The 12,045-nt window shown below is 33.6% G+C and overlaps 1 protein-coding gene across 1 annotated transcript in view; it reads right to left on the bottom strand.

Moving 5' to 3' along the window:
* Positions 1-11,140, bottom strand: part of LOC128999014 (uncharacterized) — a 29,653-nt gene extending 18,513 nt beyond the window's left edge. The window contains exons 1-6 of the mRNA XM_054425370.1: positions 11,097-11,140; positions 9,691-9,831; positions 4,857-5,005; positions 3,734-3,892; positions 1,970-2,161; positions 735-782 (exon numbers count right to left, since the gene is read on the bottom strand). Coding sequence (XP_054281345.1) covers positions 735-782; positions 1,970-2,161; positions 3,734-3,892; positions 4,857-5,000 — 543 coding nt within the window. The 5' untranslated portion in view covers positions 5,001-5,005; positions 9,691-9,831; positions 11,097-11,140. The remainder of the gene's footprint in view (positions 1-734; positions 783-1,969; positions 2,162-3,733; positions 3,893-4,856; positions 5,006-9,690; positions 9,832-11,096) is intronic.
* Between the last annotated feature and the right edge of the window lie 905 nt (positions 11,141-12,045).

The raw sequence follows: 12,045 nt of genomic DNA, 5'->3' as shown, positions 1-12,045 counted from the left end.
GAACGCATGAGGTTGTAGTCAACCTCGCCATGCCAACTCGACAGCGTTTTAATTATAATTTTAAAACACATAAAAACTCTGATAAAAACTGATAATTTTTGTCATTATCAGTCATTAAAATCATCAGGGACAAAATGTCCAGAAGTGCCACAAACACTTTCCTCTCAATCTTCATGGATGAAATTCCTAAATTGGCTCATTGGGGGTAAGGTAGTCTTGAAAAATCTGACGTCCTTACACCTGACTCAAACGAAGGCACGGCTGCGTCCGTGATCCCGCATTGGTGCTTCTATGTTGTTTTGCATACAACAAGCGGCACTGCCAAAGGAGTCTGGGAACCAAAAATGTGGATCTCTGTCATGGTACTGCTTGCTGATCAGAAGCGTGTCTGCGCCGATCTCTTATGCCAGCTGATCCAAAAGGAAGTATTGGACCTCTCAAGGTTACCCTGGAGAATCCCAACTTCCGAGACTAGCGTTAAACACTAATTGTGTGAATTATTATTGATAGAAACTTTCAAAAGTTTTAACATTGGTTTTATTAGCCTTATTATAGCTGTATCATAAAATTGGCCCTGTAAAGTGATGATGGTATTATAAACAGAGAAAGGAAATAATGATGATTATGATCATTGATTATGGTGGTGGTGATGAGAATAATGGATAAGAACATGATAAGCCAAGTAGTATAAATAAGAGTCTAGTTATACACTTAGTAGTGAAAAATCAACTTACGTGAGCTGGAGAGAGGTAACGGCGAGGATTTTTGTGTAGGTCATAGTTCTGAAATACAAACAACTCATTCAATAATTTGTAAATTCAAAATTTATTTTTGTTATTCTTATGGAAAACGAGTAAACATTTGTAGTTATGATATATTTTGATCAAATTTGGCAAATTAATTTATTTTATACTAGATATGCTATTCACACATATCAGCATAACATTAATTGGTATTGATTCTGATTCAACACTTTACTTAACAACTAAAAACACACTTTAAGTAAACATTTGTTATTTGTGCAACTAGTGAGCAAAGTGAGCAATTGACTCACTCGAGAGAAATACTTACCCACGAGCCGTAGGCGAGTGAGGAATGGTTTCTCGAGTGAGGCAATTGCACTTTGCACTCGAGTTGCACATTATATTTTTCCTACAGATACCGTAAAACAAATAATTTGGTAAAGAAACGTATCATATTTTTACACAGAAATGAACTTTTTTATGACATTTAATGATACAACAGTACAACAGCTGACTAGCTGATTTACAGCCAGTGCTGCCAACGTATTTCGCGCACATAAAAACTTGTCTTCATGTTGCACGCTCACTATTTTGTGCCTTCACGTTGCAAATCTGGAGTGAGACAAAGTAATTAGAGTGAGACAATGTTAACATTGTCTCACTGATGAGCGAATTGGCCACTTTGCTTTCTCAAATCAGTGAGAGAACATTGTTAGGTGACTGTAGGAAAACTTTATTACTCTTCTCTAAATACTCGTTAAACTAAATAATATTATTTAAATAGGGAATACATCTGACATGTTTAGAGAAATGTTTAAGTGAAAATCCAATCAAGCAAATGGAAATTCAATTAATCTGCAGGTTTGCAGTGGTGAGGGTATTTATATCATACATTTAGAGTTAGGCCAATTGTTTTGAGTCCGAATTTTAAGTAGGGTTGTTAATATTCAAACTATATCACCACTAAATACTAAAATAAACATGTTAAACTGTATTTTTGTTTCATTATAGCCTACCTCCCTTTTATTAATTTAAAAGTATTTTGATTTTTTAGACTTACTCAGCTTTACAATGATATAACCACCAGGACTTTTTTAAAGGCTACGTACAGTTTATCAGATAATGTAAAAATCTCAGAATCATATATTCTTTACAGGTGATATTTTAACTATTTCTAAAAAAGTTTAAAAATAGTAGTTTAATGACCTAAGCAGTTAAAAACTTACCAGGTTTTCATTTCTGCACTTCACCAACATCCCTTCATTTTGGTCATAGATGGTGGTGGTATTGTCATCGTTTATTTCAAATCTCAGTTGGCTTGGTGGTATATCAGCTAGGTCGGAACTGAACTTAAGCAAGAATTCACAGTTATAATAAGTATAACAGCGGCATACTAGGCTTTTCAGCATCACCAATCTCTGAAAATATATAAAACCTAACATTAATGGACCAAAGTTAAATTTACTGGTAAATTTATGGTAAACTTAATGTGAAACGGTAAGACTCAGTGTTAAAGGGGATTGGAGTTAAAGCCTTGTTTGAGGATTTGAGGTGCATCCAGCAAAATACATTCATTAAAACATTTTCAACCACATTCCGTTAAACCCAAATCCGGGATAACCGAAACCTTCGTAAAAGGATCTAATGAATTGGGAAATTAGCTAGCAACAGGAGTTGTTTGCTATGACGTGGGTAGTTGGCCTGGATTGACCAATGGAATGTAATGGATCTCATACCATGATAAAGAAGTTCAGAAAACGATTGTTGATTGTTTTGAGAAATACATTTGATAAATGCTGAGGTGGATTTTAAGACAATAGTAGTTAAAAACATGTTTATAAAACAACTGTTGTATATCTCTTAGAAACAGCATTTAAATTTGAACTACTGATTAACCGTAAAAATGGGTTAGGGGCCTATATGAAACGGACTCGCAGCATTTTTCCCTAATCAAGGTTTTATCGTAATAAATAAATGTTTTGTGATGCAGCCTACAGTAATGACACAACCTACGAGCTTTCTGGTATTACTCAGGCAGATGTAAAGTTATCGAAGACGGTGGAGTTTTTAGCTGATAAGCCGGACTTTGCCTCCTCCCTCTTTTCTCTTCTCACCTACTAGTTAGCCACACTGCTTTGCCATTAATCAGTCATTCAAACTATTCTCTATCAACCAATGTTTTGTACAGTATGGTTGATCATTTTATAGTCATAGAACCTTTATGCACAAAGTTTAAATGGTTGTAAAATTAAAATACTGATGTTGCCATTTTAGTCAAACAAAACCTTTCAATCTTTGACTCTCCCTGAAAATTAGCAGTAATGTATTAAGGAATCAATTTAATGAAAACATTTCTAAAACTAAGCTCTTTATTACAAAAGTTATCAAATTGAATCTTTTCAAAATGTTTTACTGGTTATATTTGTTTTTCTTACTTCCTAGAATTTTTATTCTAAATGTTCTGTACCTTTAACTGTTTGATAAATTTTTATAAATCAGTGTGAACTGTTGTGTGCTATCAGCAAGATGCGACTGTTACAGTAAGTACCGGTGATAAAAAAAAAATATATTTTGTCCCGCCTTTGCATCCTAGAACGCTAGGCGTTAGCTCGGAACCGTTTCTACATTGCTTCAGACTAGGTTAGATTATTACTTAGATCAAATCCATTGGTGATTGGCAGGAATTTAATTGGCACCTCGGAGACCAAAGCCCTACATTCTACCAATAAACCAGTTCACTACCCAGCAATTTTGCTACAATACTCCTACAATGTTTCCTACGATGTTGACTTGATTAACGATATGGTATATTTCTCTTGAGAGAAATTCAGAAAAGCCATCCGCAATAATCTTTTAGATATAAAAAAAAAATTAAAATTAATAATACAATTTGAGACAAGATAGATAGATAGATGGTTTCAGAGTTTTAAATTGAAGTTTCTCAAGATTATAAAGAAAATTCACAGACTGAAGTAGAATTTAACACTTACATTAATCCAGTCGGACTGATCAATCAGGGGAAATTTGAAAGGGAGCCCCTGAGGCCACCAATCAGGTGCGGGACAGTTGTTGATTCTCTTAGGTGATTTGAGAATTTCTTGTCCCAGCGAGCATTGCACCATAAATGGAACAAACTCCTCCAACTCAGGCTAAAAAAAAATTTACTAGGACAAAACTTACGTTATTCACTGACAGGAATAAACTGCAGGGATTCAATTTTATTTTGTAAACTTAACCTCAATATAAAATAGGGCTCAGTTCTTGTACAAATCATTTGGATACCGTAGCTACGCATGGAAGAATGACTTAGTCTATGCTACAATATAATACAGTTAATTAATAGCCTATGTTACAAGGACTTATAATCACAAACACTATTATAGTACGCTGCAAAAGTCAATTATAATTTGGACCTACAGTTAGATATCTTAAGAAAAAATGTTTTTTGTAAGCTTTCAAAACAAACTTTCAAGTAAACAGTACGCACTTTCTGATTTTAAAAACCATTTAGGATACAAAAAAACTTGTTCCTACATAAGAACATTTTTTACTTTCCTAGGACATTTTTACTGAAAATGATAACCAGGATTTTTTTACAACTACACAAGTTCACAAAAAAATGTTTTGATTGAAAAGCCTTACATATTGGATTTTTGTTAGCTTGGGTAACAATTTCATTTCAATTCATTTTCTTAATATTTATTAATAACAATAACGTAGGTAACAGTATATTAACTAGTAATATTCATCCAATTTTGTAACAAAAATCAAATCTCCGCATCGATTTATAAAACAACATTCTCAAAAACAGTAAAACCTGCTTGCTCAAGTGCTAAAAAGAGTTAAAATAAGTAGATATTAGAAAACAGAATGGAAAAGGGGAAACAAGAAACAGGCTACAAAAATTTAGGATAATTGATAGGAAAATATTTAAAAATTAGGAACAAGAAAAGTAATAAGTTGTATAAATACACTTCTAACTTCCAAAGGTCTGTTTGCTCTACGACTCATTGTGTCCCAGATTATATCTGTAAACAAAATACAACACACAACACACCATGTTACTTAAACCCAATAACTCATATTTTGTTAGACATAGTCTTTGTCTATTACCTGGGAAATTGTTTCCAGGCTTCGAGGTTGTCCATTTGCAAAAAGAAGGGGCAAATTGGACGACATGAGTTTCTTACATTTGGTGAAGTCGATATTAACTTCTTCTTTTCTTCTCAAATATCTACTGTCTCTCTTCATTGTCATTTTCCCTAGGAACAAACTGTGTTATTTCACTAATTAACTTGTAACTAACATCCCTATGATGAGAACATGTATTTATATTTTGTAAGTGACAATCTTTTGTATAATTTCAAATTTACAACATACCACCACCACTTAACATGTTACCTAATACAGGTTGTTAATTAGAATTAAATTTAGTATTATTTTTAACAAATAGAAAAAGACTGTCCTACAAACATATATAAAGACTTTCTTCACACTTCAAACTTTCTCTAAACTTCATCGCCTCCAGAAACACAAGTGAATCAAACTTGCAAACAATGTTTCAAATGACAGTTTTAGCTCATGACAGGCTAAAACCAACTAAGAGCCCTTCCCCCATAATTTCATTGGAGGGTCATAAAAATACTCTAAAACTTTTAAAAAGTTTAACTAAGTAAGTAAGTTAAGTTAAACTTACTTAAGTAAGTTTAACTTAAGTAAGTTTAACTTAAGTTTAACTTTCTTCCTACAATTTTAGGAAATTTCTAGGAAAAATATAGATACTAGAGCTTTGTGAATTGCATTTATTTGAAGATTTTCTTTTGGAAGAGGATTTGTTCCAGCTCTCGCAATTAAGAGATATTCATGGATTCGGTGGCAAGCGACAATAATGATGTTCCGTGATTTGGCCACAATCACAGTTGATGATGATGTCTTCAAGAACATGGGAGATGCTTACGATTCGGTGTGATTGTGAGTGACGATGATGATGTTTGATGTTTATGTCAGATATTTGAAGTCGATGTTATAATATTGTGTTGAAGATAATATTTCTGTGATATTCAATCCTGTTTGAGGAACAGATGATTTGTTTATAACAATTAGTATGATTTTTGAAACTTGAGATGTGTTTTGTAGATGTTGAAAACGCTGTGATAGTTTGCCAAACAACCAGACTGAGATTAGCTAGTGTTTTTTTTGTTTTTTTTATAAGACTGATGTCTCACAGTTAAATTGCACCAAATATGTATTTTATAGAAAAGTGCAACAAGGGCTGCAACAGGGTGTCTACCAGATTTCTCAAATGGAATTCCCGACTTTTTCCCGACTTTTCATTACCATTTTTATATAAATCCCGACCAAAAACTGGGTCCGTTCTCCATGTTACTACACCTTTTTCCGTCTCGCGATCACTCGCGACACAGCGAAATCACTGACGATCGAAACAAATCACATGCCGAGAAAATCCCGTATTAAATGTAGGGGTGTGTGAAGCAGCAAAACATTTCAATTCAAAGCAACTATTCGATTTAAAAAAATGTTGATGTAACTCGATTCGAAGCAACATGGAATTTTTCTATTCATACTTGTCAGTGGAGTACAATATCTGTTTTCAATCATACATTAGAAGAACCAGTATTTCTGGAAATATCAGTGAGCTTCTTGCCTATTTCATAATTTTTACTTGCAGCATCATGTTGTTAAGCATGTTACCTATTTTATTTTATTGATTATAAATAAAGATATGTTTGGGTGTAAACAAATAAAAACCTTTGTAAGATTTAAATACTGAATCTTTCAATTGGTTTACATTGATAAATAAGAGGATAGAATCAGAACTACAAGGTATACATAACTTCTTGTATGGCAATAACCGGTATGGCAAAGCAATGTCTCAGTGTATGCCATGTACTTGGATGGCAATAACATGAATGGCGAAGCAATGTCTCAGTGTATGCCATGTACTTGGATGGCAATAACATGAATGGCGAAGCAATGTCTCAGTGTATGCCATGTACTTGGATGGCAATAACCTGTATGGCTAAGCAATGTCTTCTCAGTGTATGAAATGTACGTGGATGGCAATAACCTGTATGGCTAAGCAATGTCTCAGTGTATGCCATGTACGTGGATGGCAATAACCTGTATGGCTAAGCAATGTCTCAGTGTATGCCATGTACTTGGATGGCAATAACCTGTATGGCTAAGCAATGTCTCAGTGTATGCCATGTACTTGGATGGCAATAACCTGTATGGCTAAGCAATGTCTCAGTGTATGCCATGTACGTGGATGGCAATAACCTGTATGACTAAGTAATGTCTCAGTGTATGCCATGTACTTGGATGGCAATAACCTGTATGGCTAAGCAATGTCTTCTCAGTGTATGAAATGTACGTGGATGGCAATAACCTGTATGGCTAAGCAATGTCTCAGTGTATGCATGTACGTGGATGGCAATAACCTGTATGGCTAAGCAATGTCTCAGTGTATGCCATGTACTTGGGTGGTAATAACTTGTATGGCTAAGCAATGTCTCAGTGTATGCCATGTACGTGGATGGCAATAACGTATGGCTAAGCAATGTCTCAGTGTATGCCATGTACGTGGATGGCAATAACTTGTATGGCTAAGCAATGTCTCAGTGTATGCCATGTACTTGGATGGTAATAACTTGTATGGCTAAGCAATGTCTCAGTGTATGCCATGTACGTGGATGGCAATAACTTGTATGGCTAAGCAATGTCTCAGTGTATGCCATGTACTTGGATGGTAATAACTTGTATGGCTAAGCAATGTTTCAGTGTATGCCATGTACTTGGAGGGTAATAACTTGTATGGCTAAGCAATGTCTCAGTGAATAACTTATATAATTAATGTCAATCATTTGAATAATGTCAATAAGTTATATGGATACTGATAGTCAAAGTAACACTATCAATGTAACAGTCAACTACGTATATGGATACTGATTCAATAACGTATGGACACTGATTCAAAAAGGTATTTGGATAATGATTCAATAACGTATATGGATACTGATTCAAAAACGTATTTGGATACTGATTCAATAACGTATATAGATACTGACTCAAAAATGTATGGATACTGATTCAAAAACGTATTTGGATACTGATTCAATAACACATGGATACTGATTCAAAAACGTATATTTATACTGAATCAAAAACGTATATGGATACTGATTCAATAAAGTATGGATACTGATTCAAAAACTTATTTGGATACTGATTCAATAACGTATATGGATACTGAATGCCCATGATTCAAATTGTTATTTTGATCATCACTGAATCAAATTGGAATTCCGATGCATTTTCGATTCATCCACACCCCTTCAATGTAATCCCGTCCCAATGATCAGGAATATAAGATCCAGAATTTGTTTTAAAGTTTTGGGACCCGTTCATCCCTAATTTTGAAAGGTTAGATTATTCCCGACTTTCGGCCGAAATTCATGACTTTTTCACGACTTTTCCCGACCTTTCAAAATCCCCGACTTTTTCCCGAATTTCCCGGAATTCCCGACTGGTAGACACCCTGTGCAAATTTTTTTGTCATTTGTTTCCTGAATTAAAAATACATTCCTGCCCATCCATAATTTTAACCTAACTCTAATTGTTATTTAAAAATTCAAATCAAAACAAGATTATTCCAAAAATCAATTTTTAAGAAATACAGTTTTAGGTGACCGTGCTACCTACCATAGAAGATGCCTCTCTGAATATAAAATCTAAATCCACCATTATACATTCCCACAGACATGGTAGCCAATGTAGACTAGGCTTAACACTGATAATGATTGTCAAAGTTTAAATAAGTTATTCAAAGAACTGAACCATAACGATAAACCTATAGTAGACTTTTTAATTCTGCAGCCTGTAAATTTCTAGTGGTAGAAGACAAAGATAGTTGGGATTGACAAAGATGGTCTTTATTCTTAAAACCACAAATGACATTCAAAACATAAGTAAAACTCAACTTAAAACACCATACCCGAAACAAAATCTATACTTTTAAATGCTGCTTCTTGTGAATTTCTACTAGTGATGTTGAGAGCATAAAGAAAAATACTGGTAATGAAGAATACAGATCCTGCCACGCCCGCCACCCAAGATGTAAACATAGGCCTAGTAAAAGAATCTTTGCTAAATACATGTATACACATTTTCATTACTATCCATATCAAATGCACACCGCACTTAAAATAATATTGAATAAAGCTTGAAAAAGACAACCAAACATGCAGAACAAATTTAAAACAAGTTTTAACTGAAAACGTACACTATTTTTTTTTTTTTCGACAGCTAGGAGACGCAGCGGTTTGACGACTGAGCGTCTTTGTACCACAAAGCATTGCGTAACGGCAGTAGAGGGGAATTCCAATGACAGAAGTGGGGGGAAAAGAAACCAATGGGAGCCAACGTGCTTCTAGACCCGCCCAACACTTTTATTTCTGTTCCCATTGCTTTAAAACTCTAGTTTTACAGGTATTGTTGGAAATTTTAGGAAAAAACTAAATGGAAAGAACTTTTACAACTAAACTGGACAAAGGTGATGAGGACAGAACAATCCAGTTTTATTTTTCAGTAAAATCTTTGTAGCAGTAGTTATAATTTTTAATACTTTGGTCCTCGCAGTGTCCCATAATGGCAGCAAAGGAAGGGGGTTTAACCTTGAAAGTAGTGGGGGGGAAAGTAGCCAATAGGAGCCCAATGTTGATTCCCGATCTCCAGTATTTCATTTTCTTTCCCACTACAAACTTCCAGATGCTACTTTAATAGGTTTTGTTTAAAGCTCATATTCCTCCAAATAGGCTTCAAGTAGGCTGTTTCAAGACCACCTACCAGCACCAGATTAATTTATGAATTAGAACAAATGTCTGCTCATTCAAACTTTTTAACCAAAGAATTATTTCTGGTAACTTACCATTGGACGAGCACAATGCCTAGAAGATATCAACCAGATGATTTCCAATTTCTTTCAAAAGTCCGAGTCTAAGCTGATATTTCTCCATCACCCAGATAAGTCGCTGGTTGTATTAATTTAACTTGACAAATAAAAGCTTTCCTGAAAAAAATACAACAAAGTAAAGACCAAATGTATTTTACAGCATTATCTTCAAATAGATTATCATTTAAAGCTAGAGTGATTTTAGTTAGTATTAAACTAAATGTAGCCTATCTTAAACTACAATCAATTTTTTTAAATGACTGAATAAGCCGCCTTTTGATGATAATAATAATGCACAATTTTCTTATACATCGGCTCAAAATGAATAATAGTTATATAACAATCAGTGCATTTTCCACAACCAATATTTAACTGTCAGCTAATGATTTAGTTTTATAGCCAATGGTTTTGTTAATCCAATAGATGCTTCACACGACTTGGCAAAAAACTATCACAAAAGCCTACTAAGTTTTAAAAATACATAACAAAAACAAATTCTTAATTTTTAAAGTTGACCACCATTGTTTTGTATTAAGTCGCTTGCATTAATTAGAATCACAAACCGCTTATCCAAACCACTCACAATTAATTAGAATTTGTTGGTGATAAAACATGTGCTAATTGCTGCTACACTAAATTTTCTTTAGAGAGTAGATGATGATTGTTATAAGTCAATGGTAAATATGCAAACTTTAAAAACGACAAATACATAACCTAAACAAAGGATTCATAAACTAATGTTTAGTAAATTTTTATTGCAAAGCGTTATGTTTTACGAGTGGAGACAAAAGCCTCCTAGATGGTTTCAAAGACCATTAATGTGTGAGAGGCCAACCAAAGGAGCCAATGCAATGGTCCAGTTTATTAACCCGAGTCACAAATCCATTATGAGTTATGATTTACGACTGAGTGGCACGTGCCAGCATAAATGGTCCAGGTGCTGCTATTCCTAGCGGATGTTGCACTAGGATCATTGCTTTTAGAATTACAGCAATACAGATAGCTTTGCATATAACATTGCATATAGCATTGCATGACCTATCAGTTCAATCTAATCTGCATAGTCAGAACCACAAGGTTTCTTAGAACCCATATCTGTTGTTGAAGTAGGCCTGTTGGAGGTATTCTCATATTGCGCGACACCTATTAGGTGTGTAATAGCTAACTGGGTGTGTAACTCACTTTTGTTAAATATTTTTTGTTATTTAAGTATTGTTTTTTTCTGTAAATAATGTCTGTGTAATTAATAATGTTTTCTATTATATATTTATAAGTACGGTATGCATGTCAAGTCTTGTGGCCCTAACTTTTCCTTTTTAAATAAAGGATTTCCATTTTTTTTTTCATTCATTCATTCATTTACATTTTTCCTCATTATAAACCTCTTTCTCCGTTTAACGTGTAGTGTTTTTGTAAAAACCCCATCACTCTTAGTTACATGTCATTCAACCTAGTAAAATATAAAACCAAGTTTATTACACTTTTCAAATTTTATGCATCAAATGTGGAATTGTTTGTGAGAGTTTCATAGGCTAACTGCTTCTTAACAGATTTCTATGATGATTTATCATCAAAAATCGTAACTAAATGTATTTCCTCATAACCAGTTCTATTACCAGTCAAATTTATCAAAATTAAGTAAGTTTGTGCGTTTTTTATGCCTGCTAAATCATGACCAGTTAGGGCTTTTTGCAATCAAAACTTTAGTATGAGGCTGAATGATGTAGGTGAAATCATAAACTTGTTATTTTAACAATTTTGATTTAAGATCTTTTTGACTGTAATTCTATGCTATGCTGGCCATATAAAGTAAAAGATTTTAACTTTTCAAACTGTTTGATAGCTGAAAGGTTTTTTTTTTATTTGAAGATAATTGTGATGGCTCATATAAAAGAAAATATAACTTCTACATATAAACTTAAAATATATAAATGTGTCTGAGTAAAATATGATTTATAGTAGGCCTATTAGATTGAGTGGGGTATTAAAAATGTCTTGTCTTTGGGTATGAGTGATTACTAAGATAATTTTGAAACATTCCAGGATTTCCATGAACCATTTTTTAAATTTCAAAAACGTATATTGAAGTTAGAGTTAAAATTTTAAAAAAATTAAACAATTGTCTACATTATGTTTTTTTTGGGGGCAATTTGCAAGAGTTCTGATGATTGACTTTTGTTTTTAAAAACTTTGTGGACATCCGTGGCTGTCCCCCATAATGTAATACCATAGCTTAAAATAGAGTACACGTTTAAGCATAATAAACATTTTTACATACTTCCAAGGAGGTAACCTGAATTAAAACACTTAAAGCATATCTTGTTGGGGACT

This window comes from Macrosteles quadrilineatus, unplaced genomic scaffold (genome assembly GCF_028750875.1).
Source record: "Macrosteles quadrilineatus isolate MER2022 unplaced genomic scaffold, UCM_ALF_1.0 Scaffold_7__1_contigs__length_78375512, whole genome shotgun sequence".
Classification (NCBI taxonomy): domain Eukaryota; kingdom Metazoa; phylum Arthropoda; class Insecta; order Hemiptera; family Cicadellidae; genus Macrosteles; species Macrosteles quadrilineatus.
Note: the sequence above shows the minus strand (reverse complement) of the source record. Positions and strands in the feature narration are given on the sequence as shown.